The sequence below is a fragment of the Hesperophylax consimilis genome, chromosome 26, assembly GCF_061612785.1.
Source record: "Hesperophylax consimilis isolate HC1 chromosome 26, BYU_Hcon_1.0, whole genome shotgun sequence".
NCBI lineage: Eukaryota > Metazoa > Arthropoda > Insecta > Trichoptera > Limnephilidae > Hesperophylax > Hesperophylax consimilis.
The window spans coordinates 14,468,703-14,488,950 of NC_142861.1; the positions used below are offsets into that span (position 1 = coordinate 14,468,703).

Here is a 20,248-nt window from a genome sequence, read left to right on the forward strand (position 1 = left end):
TTTTACGAAATAACACGGCAAAATGTTGACTTGTACTATGAAAACTTGTAAAAATAGATGTGAAAAAGAGAATAAACCCAATTGTCGTATTACATTCCATATATAAGCATTATTTTACTTTATTTTAAGCATATTCACATCGTATAATATGAATCAGTTGTTACTATCACATCGAGAAACGTCTGGACGCGAAACACAAAGCTGGTTGGTTGCTGGGAAGTAAATTATGAACATTTATAAAAGTGTCTTAACTAAATACTTAAACGAAATATTCAACTCTGAAAATAGAAGAAATTTTTTGCCGAATTTGGACTTCGCAAATTTGTTCATAACGTGGCGAGTAATTTGCGCTCCCATGTAAAAATGTCTATTCATTCAAAAGCAGATTTTACTTTTAAGAAGTAAATGGTGATATTATAATGCGAGATGCCTATTTACTGTCAGATTGATTTATTGACGAATCACAGTCAGCTTCACTCCCTTCGTTCTTCAACAGTTGATTTTACCCCTCGCCATTATCTTCTCGTCTATTAATTCCTATGTCTGTGAACCTTCATTTTTTTAATAATTATTTTTATATGAAACAACAAAAAAGTTATATGGATATAACATGTGTAATACATTTGTCTAATAAAAGGCAACTTCTTAAAAAAATATATCGTTATCATTAATTTAAGTGACAAAAAACGTGAGTTGGGCCATGTTTTTTTTTCTATGTTAGCATTCAAAATTTTTGAATTAAAAAATTATGTTTCATTTCTAATAATCAAATTTGAATTTGCATTTTATCACCTTTCAAAAGCAGTTTTTAAATTTCAGATACATTCAGAAATATTCCATTTATTTGGATTTTATTGCAATGCGAAAATACTCCGACCTTCTGACAGAAAATGCCAGAGGCCTGAGGGGTAATTTATTTAAGTAATATCCATTAAATTTTGACTACATATCTTATTTTGATGAAGATCAAAAATTATTTAGTATTGATTTTATTATTATACAAATATAATAATCCGATGTTTCTACAATCAATTTCATCATCTTTCAATCCAATGAAACTACACATTCCAAGTTGTTTTATCAATAACTATGTGTTTTTATGAATTATTAAATGACCTGTAAAAGATATCTCCAAAAGTAATTTGTTGTTGTATATGTATTTAATTATAAATATTAATAATATTCTAAAAATAACGAAAATGTTTCGGTTTTATCTGACCTAAAACTTGAATAATAATTAGTTACATAACAAAATCTACTGTGTATTATTTGTGTTGAGCAAATAAAAAGTTATGCTCATTATATTGTAAATCTTTGATATTATTATCTACAGATATTAACCCTCAGGTTAATTAGTTCGGATTTGAGAACAGCTCATTATGGTCTCAAAGAAAATGTTTTGTTTCCCTTACCGTCATAGTGAGAAATATGATCTAAACGGTGTTTGAAAGAGTAAGTACTATGCTTTATATTCAAATCTAGAAGTTAACTACAGAATTATTAAAATGCACACCTCTATGAAGCCAAAGGTTCCGACCGCAATTTGAGAAAAATTTTTGAAACTGAATTTTTTATAAATTATTTTTATATGAAATGATAAAATAGTTAGGTGACAACAATGTTTACGCATAATATTTGTCTATTAAAATGTGTTTTTTTCGTTATCAGTAAATTTAGTTCAGTGTTTAGACGAAAAAACCTAAGTTCAGTCATTTTTTAAACTTTTTTATGTTTGTGTTAAAAAACATTTTTTATTTAAAAAATTATTTATTTATTTCTAAAAATAAAATTTTAAAGCTTATTTCATCACCTTTTAAAAACAGTTTTGGGATACATTCAGAAATATTCAATTCATTTGGATTTTATTGCAAAGCGGAAGTAGACTTTGTGGTTTGACATATTGATGAAAATAAAACAATTACTTTGTTTATAACCATGAAATTTTATTCATTTAATTTTATATAACCAACTGTTTCAACACATAAAATTCTCCAACCTTCTGACAGTGTCTTGAAAAAATATAACGGTCAATATGCCAGAGGCCTGAGAGGTTAATGCAAATGTGTAAGAAAGAAAAGGGAATTAGTAAACTAATCGATTTTAGAATTAAGTGTACAAAGTCACCCTATGTTACATATTTTGCAAGGAATAATTAGATTGGTCAAAATGTGAAAGTTTATTGAAGTAAAGGACATATTTATGTAATATTATTACAGGTATATATTTATTTAATATTATTACAGGTATATATTTATTTAATATTATTACAGGTATATATTTATTTAATATTATTACAGGTATATATTTTTCAAAAACAGAACGAGGTTAAAAAGTTGATTGTATTAGTTTATTTGGGGTTTATTTTGTCTTATCTCCCCTTTCTTTTCGCTCATATATCTTGTTCTTGAAGATTCACGAAAAAAGATTAGTAGATAATTCATTTTTAGAGTTTCAAGATGCATTGTGTCCATTTACAATAAATCTTATCAAAATTACGTGATTTATATCATAAACGTGCAAAATGATAAATTATCGTGGCATATTATTTATATCTTTTGATGTGACAAATGTAGGATACCAACACCGTATTATTATTATTTTATTTTTAATTTCTAGAGTGGTAAATACTCTCAGTATCACCCTGGTGAAAGACCACCATTCAGAATTGAAGCGTTGCTTTGTATGCCATATCCATCAGCCTCATTTGTGGATACAAAAGGACCAGTTGTTTCGCAGAACTTAAACAATTATTATTATACTAGCTGTACTCCGCCACGCTTTGCTATGCCTCAGTCTGTTTGTGCAGATAGAGAAACAATAATGTGTTACGTCTTTTACGTCCAAGAGCTGTTTTTTTTTTTTAAATAAAAGCATGTTTTTATCTGTCACAGGTGAGATCTATATAATGTAGGTATACAAAAACACACGCATATTTGAATGCAAAATTGTGTCAAAATTTCAAGACAATTGGTGAAGAATTTTCAGGGATTTAAGATTTTGAACAAACAAAAATTAACATTTTTATTTATACAGGGTGTATCGGCACTAACCCGACAAAATTTAACCAGCTATTCCTTAGCACATTCGGAGTAAAAAATGTTATGGGCACTTTGCTGTCTGGTAGCATTTTTTTTTCAATTAAAAACAAAAAAAAATAAAATTTCCACACTACATCACTGTCATTGGCATTGCGTTTCGTGTTAAACAGCTGTTATAAGCAAGTATGTCAAAAAGCGTCTTCGCTCTTTCGCACACACTAAATAATAATAGTTAAAAATGAGACGAATGGTGCCGTGCCATTTCGTTGTGATTGTAAAAGTGCGCCAATATAGGTACACACGTGCATTATTCAACGGAATTCGAATAAAATATTTGCCAGATGGGTTTTCAAACTTTGACAAAGGATAAAACAGTGGTGACATGTGGTGAAAATATGAATAGTAAATTTTTTATTAAAAAAAAACGTTACCGGACAGCAAAGTGCACATAAGATTTTTTACTCCAAATATGCTAAGGAATAGCTGGTTAAAGTTTGTCGGGTACGTGCCGATACACCCTGTATAGATAGTTACAATAATTACAATGAGTTATAATTAAAGTTTCGTAAAAATTGGATAGAACTTTCACAGAATTTGAAATTAACTTTGAAATATGATGAATTGTTCAAGTTCTGTTAAACAACTGACCCGTAGTCTTACTGGCTTCAGTTAGCAGGGAGCAGCTAAGACTCTTGTGCGGTATTCACATAAATAAAAATTCTTTAACCTGTTGTTAACCAAGCATTCATATAATTCAGAGAATTATTTCTATGAAATTGAGGCTCCTTTTTCTGTTATGTACCAAGAATTGTAATATGTATTAATAATAATATATGAATCCTATAATTTCTATACCCGCTATATCCGATTTTTTGACAAAATGATCTGAGTATGACATCTTGTTCACATTTTTGCGAGCAACAAGAGGAGCCTAAAATTGAGTTTCAAAACCCTCCAAAAAAAAACCATGTTAAAACTGCGAGTGAGAAACCAAATCCGCTATATCATACAGAAAGTTACTATCAAAACGCGCTATATCGGATTCAACCAATCACAAGCGGTTATTTTGCCAAAATACAATATGGCCGCCGCTCTGACGCCACGCTCGTGTGTCAAAATGATCTACGCGTGTGTTTCTAAACCCGCCATGTCGGCTCAGTTGACTTTCAAAAGCCTCTATATCACGAAGTGAGTATCAAAATCCGCATTATCAATTTTATTTATCGAAATTACTTAATTATTGCTAGACATATATAGAAAAATAAATGCTTTTCGAAATTTTATTACTCCAATTCATTATATAAAAAATTGTAATGCAATAACTTATGTACGCTAGAGATGTGCAGGTTTTTGCGGTTTTCTCCAAATCAATGAAAGTTGATATAGCGGGTATAGAAATTACATGACTCATATGTTGAGTATGTTATTTCTTTTCTTCCATAAAAAATAACAATGGTTTTCTTTTTCAGTTTACCGTGACAATGACGGCAAGCCATGGGTGCTTCCTGTCGTCCGTAAGGTGGAGAAAATGATGGCCGAAGACCCCACCTTGAACCATGAATACCTTCCTATTCTCGGTAAGTCACATTCACTTCGGGGGTTTAGGATCATAGGAGCAAAAAAATATTGCAATGCTCATATGCTAAACTGATATGCCCAACTGTATCTCTTAAACGGCTGTATGTACGAGATAGATCCTTGTGTCACTAATAAATATGATTATGGTATTACCGAAACCAAGTTTAAAGTTTTTGTAGTTAGGCCCCTGTGATCCTAAGCCCACGATTTAACAATTACATGGCAATTGGAAAACTACGCCAATAACTAAAACCTTGGCATCAATTAATTGATAGTAAAAATTGTAGCGTGTCTATTATTATTATTTTTTTAAATTCAAAAGTAACGCAAGGTTACCCTGAATACGAATAACTTGTCAAAATTATTAGTCTAACTACTACGACTGTTAAAACCTTGAATTTTCGCTTTAGCTATAATGGAGGACTTTATGTGCCCATTATTATATACACGTTGTGCGGAAAATCGTTTTACAAGCGAGAAATTGGCGAATCTACATCATGTAGAGCAGTGCTCCGCAACCTTTTCTCACCTACGACACACCAAATTTCTTCCTAGAATTACGCGGCACACCAAAAGCCAAAATATATACATATAAAATTGATACACAAATTTTACAATAATTTCTTTTTTTATTTGAAAACTATACATACATACATATAACTATAACATATTTATTTTTACGCAATCTTAATAATTATTATAAAATAATAATAAATTAATGAGCGATTAATTGTTAAATTAACCTGCGCTTGTTTCAATGAACACAAAAGTTTTATATTCGGCTCGATTTTTGACAGCGCAACCCGAAATTCTTGGTCAAGACCTTTTAAGCATGACCGCTTATCATTTTTCATTAATACAAGCGTTGAAAAACTTTGCTCACATAAATATGTCGTTGAAAATGGAAGTAGTGTTAAGAATGCTTTGACGGAAATGTGAGGATATTCTTTTTTAACGTAAATCCAGAAAACATCTAATTGATCTTCGGAAAAGTAAAGTTTTAATGTCATGTCAGTATTTAAATCTGTAAATTCCACTCGAATTTGAAGGAGCATTGCTTCCGTAGAATTTATTGCATTGGTTGCAAAAGTATTTCGAATCCAATCGTATTGTTCCGTATTAATGGAATAAAAATACTGACCAAATTTCTGCTGAAGCATATTTAAATGTTGTTGGGCCAGATCCACAGTTGATTGTTTGTTTTTAATTGTACTATGGTTGATCCTTTGGTACATTTCCAAACATGCTTTTTGCAACTCTTTCTGCCAAAGTTCGTTATTAAGTTCATTCAAATGCTCGAATATATCAGCCATGTATGCAAGTTTGGCTATCCAGTAATTATCATCGAGGTACTGATATAGTTTGGGCATATTTTGATTTAAAAGAAACTCACACACCTCGTGACGAAGCTCAAACAATCTAGTTCAAACTTTGCCTCGGGATAGCCAACGAATTTCAGTATAAAACAATAAAGATTCATATTTGGCTCCCAGTTCTGCACAGAATGTTCTAAAGATTCGCGAGTTTAGGGCTCTTGATTTAATTATGTTTACGATTTTAATGCATTCATTCATCGTGTTCAAAAGTTCCTCCGGTAAATTTTTGACCATCAATGCTCTCGATGTATGCAGAAGTGTGTAAATTGTAACGTTGGATTTTTTTTGTTTTTCATAAAAGACAAAACCCTTTTTACTACCCGTCATTGCCGCAGCGCCATCCGTGCAAACAGCAATGCAATTGCTCCATTTAATATTATATATTTTGAAGAAATCATCGGTTACTTGAAAAAAATCTTCACCGGTAGTTCGCTCTGGAACCTCCTTACAAAATAAATAATGTTCTTTAATAAAGTCCTCGTCTACGAAAATTACAATAGCTATCAACTGTGCTTTATTTTTAATATCGGTTGTTTCGTTGATCTGAAGCGCAAATTTTTCAGCCAATAACAGTTTTCTAATCAGTGTTTCTAATATGTTGTGAATACGTCTTTTAACAGTATCTGCAGACAATGAAAAATAGAAAATATTATGAAAAATATTTTGTCATTGTGTATTAAATACATAATGAAATATTTTAAAAGTCAAATACATTGAATTTGACCGCGGCACACCAGTGTCCGGCTCACGGCACACCAGTGTGCCACGGCACACCGGTTGCGGAGCACTGATGTAGAGGACCCAAAATTTTTGATTTTTTCATTGCGAATGTTTTAATTAACCCTTAGGAGACGGGTAATATTTTGTAAATATCTCAAAGCCGAATATTATATTGAAAATTATATTTTAAACCATTGACAAGCATCTACAATGTCAACGTTTTATTTGGTAATTTTCATCGACAGATTGTTTTGTTTTCCTCGTACATCTCTTACCTATCTCTTCTTGTGTTTTTGCTCACTCCCACTACTAATTTGTTGGTAATTTAACTCTTGTCCTGGTTTGAAGGGTTTTTATGAAATGGTCAGCATTTAAAAATAATTAATTATATTTTTGGCAAGCTGAAACATATCTGCTGTTTAAAAACATTCATTCATATTAATTGACTGAGCGTAACGAAGTCCTGTTTTAACTCAACGGTTTGGCGTTTCATCTTTCTTTAAATTTGTTTGTCCGTTCCGTTTCAAGATTTTAATATTTAGGTAAAGATTCTTTTTCAAATGTTAAATCCTTATGCTTATTAGGACTTTCTTATTCGCATTTTTTTCAATATCATGGTACCTGTCTAAAGAAAGTTTGAAAAAGGTATTTTCATTGAGATATTGACCTTTCTTTGGACAAATTGTGTGTTTCCTTATTGTCGGTAATATGGTAGAGATAGTTTTGAGCAATTAATCACAGGTGGCATTGCTTGTACAGCAAGCAATGCTCGAGTACACCAGGTTCTGAATGGTTCCGATTGAGATTCCCGAACCCTAGCCGATCGTAGGCGGCAGAGCGCAGTGTTTAAGCTGTTTTACCAGAATACCTTAGGGACTTAGCTAGAAAGCTTTGTAATTCTTTATCGTAAATACAATAATCTAGGTGGAGTGGTTAAGACGCTGTCCCGGAAAGACAAGAGATCCTGGGTTCGATTCCTAGTTGTGACCGTTATCTTTTTTATTTTCTATGTCTTCTTCTATTTCATGTTTCGTTTAGATCTGTTAGTATTATCTTCTTCAATACTAGTTTCCGTAAATAATGTGATAATTGTTAATTAAGTATTCTTTATCTCCAGGTTTCAACCAATTCTCAAATGCCGCTTCGACCATGTTGCTGGGAGCTGACAGCCCTGCAGTTCTTGAAAAGAGGGTAATTATAACAATATACAATGCAATCAATTTATTATATTAAATATACAAATAATCAATGGACAAATCATATCATCAGTGGTGCTCGAGGCAGCTCTAAAACTCGCTGGTCTTAGAAACGTTGCTTGAAATCTACTAGTAATACATTCTCACTCGCTTGTACCGAGATAGCATGAAGTTAGTAATAGGTACACAGATGTAGCGGATCTGTTTAACTGCACAGAAGCTTAGTACAAGAAGGCTATACTATCATATCTTCTAAATCATTACTAATATAATGTCTACTTATACTTGTTGATAATATTTTGTATGTACTTGTATCTCCTTCTAGAGCTTGTATTAATTTTATACTTTCTGTCGTCATTTTATGATCAAATGCCACAATTAATTGTTTTTCTGTTTGATATATTTATACCGTTGTTTTTAAATAAATAGAAATGACGTTCATTGACTGATTTGCAATTAATTTAACTATTTACAAAGTTATCCTTCAACGACGTTTTACAAACCACACATCAACAATTGTAGATAATAGTTTTTTAAATGTAAACAGGCAACAACACTTATTATCTCAAGTTATTAAATATCATGTGTTATGCTTATCTTTTCATGGATCAGTAACATAATTTGAAGTGTTCTGACGTATTTCATAATGAAAATGTAAATTACATATTAAATAATATACGGTATGTCCCATTTCTGATGATAATGTCAATGGTTATATTTTCAGAGATGGTTTTGCAAATATTTAGAGTGTGTAGCTGTTCCTATATATTTAGTAAACATACAGCTGAAAAGGGACATAGATAAGTTAATAATGATAATGTGTACATTTATGTAGTAATATTTGACCCAATTTAATCTAAACCTATAAATACTATGCACACATCTACACAGGTGTTCTTATGAAAGATTACTGCCTCTGTGTTTATATTATTTATATATGGGGGAGGGCTTAGGATCACAATGGCCTAACTACAAAAACTGTTGTTTTGAGTTAAGCTTGGTTTCGGTAATGCCTCAATCATATTTATTAGTGACACAAAGTTCTATCTCGTACATACAGCCGTTTAAGACATACAGTTGGTTGTTATGAGCATGCCAATCTTTATTTGCTTTTATCTCAAAACTATGTTTTTGTAGATAGGCCCCTGTGATCCTAAACCCCCGATAAGCAACCTAACAAACAGTCTGAGAGGCGTCGTAAACATTGAGAAGTCCAAATATGATTTAAGATTTTCACGGCCAAGTATTTTTGTTATTTGTTTTTGGGGTGTTATGCTGTGTTGTGCTAACTCCTTATTTAGCCAACGTTTCGGACAACGTTACAGTGTCCATCATCAGGGCAGATATGATCACACATTGATAAGTCCGATAGATTAATAAATGCATATCATAATGCGTACCGAGTACCGCAATAAATTCTAAGCATTTTAAGTAGTAAATTTATTTTTCTAAGTTCAGTCGATTCTGTTTAATCAAAACACATCGGTCCCAAATAAGTGATGTTTAAACCCTCAGGCCTCTGGTATATTGACCACTATATTTCTTAAAGGTGTTAGAAGGTTGGAGAATTAGATTTATTTCCGCATAACAATAAAATCCAAATAAATGCAATAATTCTGAATGTATCCGAAAACTAAAGACTGTTTTTGAAAGGTGATGAAATATGCTTTCAAATTTAATTATTACAACAAAAAAAATTTTTTTGAATGCAAACATGAAAAGTTTTAAAATGGCTCTCCTTACGTTTCTTCATCTAAACATTGAATTAAATTATGATAACGAAAAAAGAAATACACATTTTATTAGACAAATGTATTATAAACATTACTGTCTTCTCACTTTTTTTACATTTCATATAGAAATAATTAATAAAAAATTCACAAAGTAAATTTTTCTCAAATTAGAACCTTTGGTTTCACAGAGGTGTACATTTTAATTTTTCTGTAGTTAACTTCTTGATTGGAATATAAAGTGTGGTGTTTTCTCTTTCTGACACCGTTTAGATAATATTTCTCACCATGATAGTAAGGGAGATACAACATTTCTATGAGACCATATGATCTGTTCCCAAAACCGAAAAATTTAGTTTAAAGTTAGATAAAAAGTAAAAAATAATTTATTGAGCTCTTTTTATACTGACTAATTAACCAAGATGCCTTTTTCCCGCAGGGGTAGGCAGAGAGGGAGGAGCGCCAAACAACTCGGTCTTGGCACACACTTCTTGCCTCATTCATATTCATACATATCGTCTCATACATACTCTTCTGTTATTCTGACTTCCATCTTGACATGCCCCGACTCAAGTATCCGATTCACTTGATCGTGCCATGTCTTCCTCGAGCAACGCTGACTTCTGCTACCATTCGCATTTTCGTCATATATTCTCTCTCTTTTTTTTAGGCATATACATATTACTTTTATTTGAGTTCTCTCGAATGTGTTTTTGAACTTAACCTTTTAAATGCCAGTAGGTAGAAGTGTAGCTGTGCACAGCAGGCCAAGAATGCGAGTTAACTCGCTCTTGGCACAGAAGCGGTTAATGAAATTTTAAAAGAAAGAAGTGTGTGCCAAGACAGAGTTGTGTGGCAGTCTATCCTCTCAGCCTGCCCCTGTGTTAGGTTAGTTAGATAGTCATGGATATGATGACACTGGCGTTGTGTTTTTGCTGATAATTATGTATATCATTTCCAGGTGTCCGGAGTTCAATGCCTTTCTGGTACCGGAGCCCTGAGAGTGGGAGCTGACTTCCTGGCCAAACAAATGAAGAAGAAGATCTTCTACTATCCCAAACCAACATGGGGTATGTACAAATATCAACTGTTTTATACCCAATTGGTATTTTAAATGGACTGTATTTAAACGAAAAGAAACGATCTTGCGATCCTGTTATTGTCGCACGGAATACGAGGAAAGAGAAAAGGAAACCTTTACCTGTTGATGATGTTTGTTTCTTTTGGAGTCGTGCTGGTTTCTGGAAGATTCCGTGGGTCACTTATAGTTCATAGATGTACACCTTATAAGCACCATTAACCCTTATAGTACAGCTGGCTACATTTGCAGTCCAGTGATATTACTACCGACTGCCTTGAGGTGCACTGCAGTGTGCAGTGTGTATATCTAAGTTATAAAGTTTTGAATGTATTTCGTTACTGTCAATGAATATTCCAAACTATAAATGTTTATATTATGGAAGTGTGCTCATTATTTAGATTATAATTTATTTCGTTAATGTTAGAGATTTTCACAACACAAACTCTGTTTACAATCACCACACGACAATAATGTACTTGGATTTTTCACAAGAATAATCAATAATGATACGAGCTGCGAAATAACATGCACTCTCAACGACAACGACAATCCAAAAAAAAAAACAAATGACGCTGGCGTCGGTATTCTTTTTTCAATTGAGTCGTGTAATTTCTATACCCGCTATATCAACTTTCATTGATTCGGAGAAAACCGCAAAAAACTGTCACATCTCTAGCGTACATAAGTAATTGCATTACAATTTTTTATATAATGAATTGCAGTAATAACATTTCGAAAAGCATTTATTTTTCTATATATGTCTAGCTATAATTAAGTAATTTCGATAAATAAAATTGATAAAGTGGATTTTGATACTCACTTCGTGATATAGAGGCTTTTGAAAGTCAACTTAGCCGACATGGCGGGTTTAGAAACACACGCGTAGATCTTTTTGACACACGAGCGTGGCGTCAGAGCGGCGGCCATATTGTATTTTGGCAAAATAACCGCTTGTGATTGGTTGAATCCGATATAGCGCGTTTTGATAGTAACTTTCTGTATGATATAGCGGATTTGGTTACTCACTCGCAGTTTTAACATGGTTTTTGGTCGTGATAAGGAGGGTTTTGAAACTCAATTTTAGGCTCCTCTTGTTGCTCGCAAAAATGTGAACAAGATGTCGTACTCAGATCATTTTGTCAAAAAATCGGATATAGCGGGTATAGAAATTATAGGATTCAATTCTTCTTTCTCTGAAGGTAAAGAAAGGAAAAAAATAAGGGAAATGAGAATTTGAGTACGAACTGGAATGTGGAATAATCATAAAATTGTTTCAATATTAAACATCAACAATTATTGACATTATCGGTCCACTGCCCATGTCTTCCTAACAGGCACGCCATTTGATTTCCCTGAGAAACTCTTAAGTACAATATTAGTGACACTTAACAAATGCCCCCAGTATGTTTTCTTTTTTTAAAAAGAAAGACAAACATTATCAGGTTACGAATAACCTGACAATATTTAAAAATCTCCTACTACCACCACAGTAAGTGGAAAATGTTGCTTGTGTTGTGATGGAGGACTTAGCCAGCCGAGGAATTGAACACACTACGCCTGGGTGGGACCCAAACGCGATGTGAACTCAGCCACTGACCGGTCTACTATGTATGTTTAACCAGTAGAATCATATGGCCACCCAGTTGGGCGATGTATGAAAGACAGTATGGTTCCGTTTCTGCCTTTTGTCCTAAACAATATTCAGCGGCCAAGAGTAATAATAATTTGGAAGGGTATTTCCAAGTAGTAATCGGTATAGCTCACATCGATGAAAATTAACTATGATGTGGTATCATCAATACACAATTAAAAAAAACAACTTCCTGCACTACACATTTGCCCCGATAGTGGACACAGCAAACCTGCCCGAAACATTGGCTTAAAAGGATAGAGGTAGCACAACACAGCCTAAAATCACAAAAGTTAATTAACCTGAGACTATGCCTATGCAAATTTTAAATTATATCAGTAACACCTCTGCCGTAGGTCAGCAAGTGGTTCGCTACTTTTGATGATTAGCAGGGGTTTCCGCCCTCATATATGTTTCCTCATGCACCATCACTAAACCAGCATTTAATTCCGACATACACCAGCACATAACACAATCAAAAAATCAACTACACTTATCGTCATCTACTCGCTCGACTAGATTTGAAATTACAGTGAAACTCGCTTAAGTAGTTCTTACATAAGAAGTTTTGTTTTTCGGCCTCTTGAAATCCCGTACAAAAAACTGTAAAAAACACAATTACTACACAAGGAGTTTTAGCTAAAATTGCTTCCCGACTAAGAAGTTTTAAAAGTTCAGTGGTTAATCAATGCGTCATAAATGAAAACTAGTGGTGAAATATACCTTATAAATGACCCTTTTTTTTTCCGAAAGTCTTATTATTATTACCTGCATCCCATTTAAGAGGTTTTAGAAGTTCGTCAGTAAAAAAACTATTATAAACCGAAAGTAGTGTCACAGCGTAGGTACCTGAAATGAACCCCTTTTCAACAGTCACAAAATGAAAAACTTTGTTGAAGCAAATTACGCAAGTTACGCAGTGGCAGTTAGAGATTTTTGTGTTTGCTATGATTGAAAATATACGAAAGTATTCATCTTGTTGTATCCGGAAACTGTAAAATATTTTTTCTTCATTTAAAAATATATAATAATAACTACTTCTACAATACTAGAAAAAATCTTCATTTAAAAAATTGCCATATTTGGATGGATGGATTTTTTTGTTCGGTCCCTTGGAAAACTTCTTAAGAGAGTTTCACAGTAACTCCCTTACAACACATTACATATACGCAATACAACACATTACCTAGTAACCTAAAACTTCCAGTGACAAAAAAACATTTACAAAAGTTCAGCATGTTTTCTCAACAGCTTTATTATAATCGTTCTTTCAAACTCTTTAACTTATTTATGTCTTTCTTAATGTATTATGAAATATTTTTCAATTCTGTCTAGTCTGTTTTAAAATCTATGTACACTATTCATTGAACTTTTAAATTCGTATGCTTATGTTGTCTTTCCCACAGTGAGTTTTTTAAACATTCAACGAGCATTGTTCATTTTTCGTCATCATTGATTCCAGAAAACCACCACCTCCTCTTCCTAAACGCCGGTTTCGAAGAGGCGCGCACATATCGCTACTGGGACCCCAAGACGCGCGGCATCGACTTCGAGGGGCTCATCGAGGACCTGACCGCCGCCCCCGAGGGCTCCGTCATCATCCTGCACGCCATTGCGCACAACCCCACTGGCTGCGACCCTACGCAGGACCAGTGGGCCAAGATCGCTGACGTCATGGAGGTAATTACTTTCCTTCTGCGACTGCATATTTATTATTATTTATTTATTACACCGGATTATTATATATTACACCCGATTATTATTTACTAAGCCTGAGGTTGCGGGTTCAAATCCCGGCATGGTCCAATAAATGGTATTTGATTAAATCATTTATTTATTAAATAATCAATCAATTTACAGTATAATAGTATTAAAGAGTATAATCAATAATGATATCTAAAATAATTCATACAATTAGTTTTCCCTGCTTTTGATTGTGTTGCACTTATAATTTGTGTTATTTCACAATTCTTTCATTAGTATCTTTGCGGCATGTTCCAGAGTGTTCCAGAGATACTCTCAGTATCTCCCTGGTGTAAGACTACCATTCAGAATTGAAATGTTGCTTGAAATAGCTTCGAAGAACCATGTACTTCCCCACCTTTCTCTTCCCCTCCACACTACCTTCAGCCTTACAACATACCCTAATTGGGGATGCCATGGTCTCACTGGTTCCAGACAGTTGGGATGTTTATGTGTGTGTGTGTTATTGTGCGGTTTCTGAACAATAGCAACAATGAACCAACCACCATTGTGCATGCAACATCTATCATGTCTATGTTATATGTTACCACCATGATACGGGCATTTGCCTAGTTTGGAGTATTGAAAATAAAAATAAATTAAATAAAAAATAAATTTGAACTTTTACAAAATTCGCCAGATTTCACTTTTGGAAAACTTAATATTTGTTAAGTGAACAAAGATTTTAAAGAATTTGTTTTTCCCCTCTTTGAACTCTGATTGAACTCCCATTAAGAATGACCGCCAACCTCCTCTGGACCCAAAGGTGTGCAAAATGACTCTTGTGGTAAACTTGACCTGCCGTGGTTGTAAATTTTAAGTATTTTCCCTTGTAATTAAAATACAGTTTGCTGAACGAAGCTAAACAATAAAAATCTAAGCAGAGATGTATGAAAACTGAAGTAATTATTAAAATAAACAATCTGATAATTAAAGGTTAATTTCCCCTGTGGGTATTCAAATGGTATCTCTCCAGAGATACCGTTAATATTAATCACTTAGACTGGGTCCTTTTCTCCAGTCTAAGATGCTCTTGGAAGATGGGAATTCTCCAATTAAACACGTAGGTTCTTCTGAACAGTGGAACTTTATTGTAGATACAAAACAATACATCTAGCTCGAGGAGCGAGCAGGTTAGATCTGGCGATGCGCAATGACCTTCGGCAATCTCCGGAAGTTCCGAAGTCTCGCGACTAACTAACAACAGACACGCCTTCCAACGCAACATAACAGAGAATAATACCGTTAATTGTGCGAGTGATGTAAAATCAATAACTGAAATCAACCATTGGTAACTAACGTCTCATTCTGTTTTCCAGGAGAAGAAGTTGTTCTGCTTCTTCGACATTGCCTACCAGGGCTTTGCCTCAGGAGACTTGGAGCGTGACAGCTGGGCCGTTAAGTACTTCGTCAACCGAGGATTCGAGATCTTCTGCGCACAGTCCTTCGCCAAGAACTTTGGACTGTACTGTGAGTTTTCTTATAACAAAATAAAAAGATGACATCTTGGTTTATTTAAACACCATGGTGGAAATGGCATTACTAGCTTAAAATATTTGCATAGTCCGAGAAGACTCCAAAACTCACCATTTGAGAGGCAATTTTGTTAACCAAAATCAAAAGTCGTTAATGGACGAAGCAATGAAGATATTTGGCGAATTACCAGATGAAATTAAATTAGTAGAAAATACATACGAACAAATTTAACTTAATTTATAAAAAAAAATGTATTTTTAAAAATTTAATATATGTTTAAGGATTGAACTAGGACGTAAGAATTAGGATGTATCTATTTAAAAACCATAAATAAAAAAATTACATAATAAATTTTATGTTATTTTTATATTCTTGAACATGTCGTTCTCCTCCAGGTGAGAGAGTAGGCAATCTGACGGTGGTGATGAAGGACGGATCTCTGGCCAGCCAGGTGGCCTCGCAGTTCACCATCAACATCCGGGGCATGTACTCCAACCCGCCCGCCCACGGAGCCAGGATCGTGCAGAGGGTGCTGGAGAACGCTGACCTCTTCAACGAGTGGTAAGATAATAACTACACGTAACTAATTAACCTGACCTTGGTGATGAAGGGTGCTAACCGAACTCTTCCATTCACTTGTGTGCCATATATTCTTCAAACATTTCTCTCTCCATACCTATAGATAATATAATCAATGGGAGATATATGGCATAGAAGCTTGCTGAGCTACGACCAAACTGGATGGACTATAAAAGCGGTGGAGAATAAAATGAATTTATTTTGAATTTCTTCAAGAGATAGTATTTTTAGTCATTAGCTTGATTAAGGCGATGCACTACGTCATGTAATATTTTGAATCGAGCCGCTATCAATAACACATCTTACGTAGATGGCGATAAGGCTTAAATTCCCGCTTCACACCATCCACCTGTTTTGATTTATGTAAGAAAAAAACATGGCCAAAAAGTGCCTTTTATTTTATTTTGTGGATGTTCAGGCACAAATTTTTTATTTTTTTTTATATTATTGAAACAAACAGTACATGATTTACAGAGATGAAACAATATACAGGAATAAGATACTTCATGTTGTGTACCTATGATATGTTTCCTTGTAATGTCTGCTAAGTGGTATGTTTATTCCTTAATTACCAAATGACTTGTGTAGTTTATAGGTGTGTGTGTGACGTGTGTAATGTATGTGTGTGTGTGTGTCTGTATGTATGCGCTTTGAATTTGGGCAGTGAATCCGAAAAAATGTCAATGTTAGAGTTTAGACAAATATTATTTAGAGTATGAAGAGCTCGGTTAATTGTCGAATTAGATGCTGCATTTGTTTTATAATTTAGCGTGTGGAATAGCACTGTATGTCGTGTATGTCTCAAAGGTATGTTAAAGTTAATAAGGGACAGAAGTTCAGTACAGTCAATCTCATTGTTTAAAATTCTGTGTATAAATATTGAGTCAGCTACTGCTCGTCTTCGCTGCAAAGTTTCAAATGTACACTCAAAATTATTGTTGAATCTGTGGGTAATATATTTTATAAATTTGTTTTGGATTCGTTCTATACTATCTATGTAATAATTAAATGTTTTTCGATCATTTTATAAATAACTTAATTTGCCACATTATAAAATAAAACCATAACCGAAAATGGGTTCGTAAGTAGATTTTGAACTTTAAAGCAGTTTTCATAGGCCTTATACATTATTTTTTTCTGGGCTTATAAATAGACTTATCTAAAAAATACTCGATTATTTCAAAGGCCAAGATGTATTCTACTCGCAGTATTTAATTAAAGCATCTGAAACATTTCCAGGCGACCAAATTTTCAAACCAAAAACACATGATTTTAAATTACTACGTAGTGCATCGCCTTAAGCTATCTGTCTATATTTTAGCCTAGTACGTAGTATTTTGGAAAGTGGCTCAATAATATGGGGACCAGGGGATGCAACGTACACTTCTATGGTAGAGAAAGTACAAAAGAAGTTTCTACGTTATCTTTATCTTAGAGACTTCGGGTACTATCCATATTTATACCCATCAGCCTTCCTTTCCGGAATGCTAGGTATCGATAGTCTTGTCAACAGGCGGAAAGCTGCGTTGCTGATGATGGCCTATAACTTGTTGAACGGTCACACCAACAATCCAGAAATTTTGAATAAAATTTTATTTTACGTCCCTGATAACTTTGCAAGAGCGCGTAGACACAAACCATTCATTCTTCCGAGATGTAGGACTAACTTACCATCAGCAATGCCTCTCGGAAGAATGATAGGCCTTCTTAACTCACTAGCCTCTGACATCGACATTTTCCACCTGCGCATCACTAAATTTAAATTGCTAATTAGGCAATTATGATTGTATAATGTATCTTTGTTAATGGATATTTTTATTCTGTAAATATACATGTAAAATATAAATAAATAAATAAATAAATAAATAATGAACATCTGTTTGCATGTTAATAATTGTATTTTTTAAATGTTTGTGACTATAGACAACATACAGAGATAGTAATATTTAATATTGCCTCAAATAAGTACAAAGTAGGACTATTTCAGTAACTGACATACAGAATTTTACAGGTTTATAAATTTTATGATTGTTTTTTTAATTTATAAAACCAAATAATATGGAATAATAAACAGTAAAATATAGATTAATTGATTTAACCCTTCAGTACTTTCATCACTTTTGTTCAGTTTACAATGTTTTCTGTGTATTTCAAATTCGTTATGTACTTTTTATTTTTTAATTTTCCGTAAAAACAAATACTGTTTTAGAAACTATATAAAATTATCTTTCCGGTGTATGCATTTAAAATAAAGATTACTATTACTAAATAATAAAATTTTAATATCAAACGTGAAACATTTTGTCGAAAATGCTAACCTCATTTTTACTTAAATTTTTACTCCAATCATAGAACAATTGAGAGCGCTCGATATTTCGAAAACACATTGTTTTGTTTGGGGAATTTGTAAGAAAACTGTACCTTCATTTTTATCTCGTTGATATAATAAAAAATAATAAATAATTTTTAAAGTTGAACCGATAGATATGAATTATTCATTTTGGCCATTTTTAGGATTTAATTAATGGATTCCAGTATAAATATCTGAGGCAAGCTGGAAAGAATTATCATTATTCTAACATCAAAAAAATATATATTTTCGTCATGATAGAAAAAAAGATAAAAATACTCTTATATTATATATGAACGCTTAGTCATATATGACCCTGGATGGATTAAACCACAGTAAGCAGTTTATAAAATGATATTTCCGTATTATGTATGTTATTATAAAGAGGTATGATTTTTGGAATGAGCGCGGAATCAAAAAAAAAACGCCCAAAAATCTCTACCGCTCGAGTGGTTATCGCTCCATGGATTATACTAAAGTGATTTGTTTTTTCCAGGCAAGAATGCATCAAGATCATGTCATCCCGTGTTAAGTCCATGAGACAGGCCCTCTACGATGAGCTTGTTGCGTAAGTAACTCCATTATATTTATTATTGTTTGAATTTCATGGACTCTTTTTGTTTCCCAGGTCACTTATGTACATTAGGGTGTATCGATTTTTAACTTTTTTTTGTTTTCAAATTCCAAGTGGAAAAAAAGTTGCTACTAGGTACCACAACTTACCACAAAAAGTTTTGGATTTTTAAAAAAATGTTTAGGTCTCCCGCACAAGGCCTAAGGTTTTAATTTTTTTCAAAAAATATCAATTTTTTTTATAATTTAAATAATTAAAATCGTAACTCTTGTGTTAGTCCAAGTTAAAAAACAGTAATATTAGGGCATAAAAATAAGTAAGAAACGATTTTTTTTTATAAAAAATGGATTTTAGGTCTCCCGCACAAGCCCTAAAATTTGTTAATTTTTATGAAATTTTGTAATTTCGTGTACATATATGAACCATGTTTTTTTAAAGTTGAAACCACCGGAATTAATTGTAATATTAATATTAATGTTTTTTTACTTGGAATAAACACAAAAGTTACGATTTTATTTTTTTAAATTTTAATTTTTTTAAATATTTTTTGAAAAAAATGAAAACTTTAGGCCTTGTGCGGGAGACCGAATTTTTTTTTTTTAAATCCAAAACTTTTTGTGGTAAGTTGTGGTACCTAGTAGCAACTTTATTTTAACTTGGAATTTGAAAACAAAAAAAAAGTTAAAAATCGATACACCCTAATGTACATATATAATAATATGTATTATGTGTATATGATACTCCAAAGTGTGACAGATTGGTGCTGGGAGGCATTTAGCATCATCTAGGTGCGCCGAGAGATCAGCGTTCTGAGGCTAAGGGGTTAATATTGTCCTTAGATAATAGCCGAAGGTCTCGGGTTCAAATCCCGGCGAACGCAAGTAAATTTTATTTGATTAATTTCACAATTTATTAATTTAAAATAATATATAGTATACTTGCAGCACGTTCTACAGTGGAAGATACTCTCAGTATCGCCCTGGTGTAAGGCCACCATTCAAAATTGAAAAGTTGCTTGAAATGGCTTTGGTCATGTTTGGTGACCAGATCTGAAAAACTAGGAACTTCCCCACCTTCCTCTTCCCCTCCCCCCTACCCTTCAGCCTCACAAAATATCCCAATTGGGGATGCCATAGTCTCACTGGTTCCCGTTGGGAGCATTTAGGACTCTTGTGCA

At 33.2% G+C, this 20,248-nt stretch overlaps 1 protein-coding gene across 1 annotated transcript in view; it reads left to right on the plus strand.

The window, feature by feature from the left end:
- Positions 1-20,248, plus strand: part of Got1 (Glutamate oxaloacetate transaminase 1) — a 35,700-nt gene that overhangs the window by 11,617 nt on the left and 3,835 nt on the right. The window contains exons 2-8 of the mRNA XM_089647459.1: positions 4,508-4,615; positions 7,830-7,903; positions 10,600-10,708; positions 13,812-14,029; positions 15,412-15,562; positions 15,964-16,129; positions 18,994-19,065. Of these exons, the coding sequence (XP_089503585.1) occupies positions 4,508-4,615; positions 7,830-7,903; positions 10,600-10,708; positions 13,812-14,029; positions 15,412-15,562; positions 15,964-16,129; positions 18,994-19,065 (898 nt within the window). The remainder of the gene's footprint in view (positions 1-4,507; positions 4,616-7,829; positions 7,904-10,599; positions 10,709-13,811; positions 14,030-15,411; positions 15,563-15,963; positions 16,130-18,993; positions 19,066-20,248) is intronic.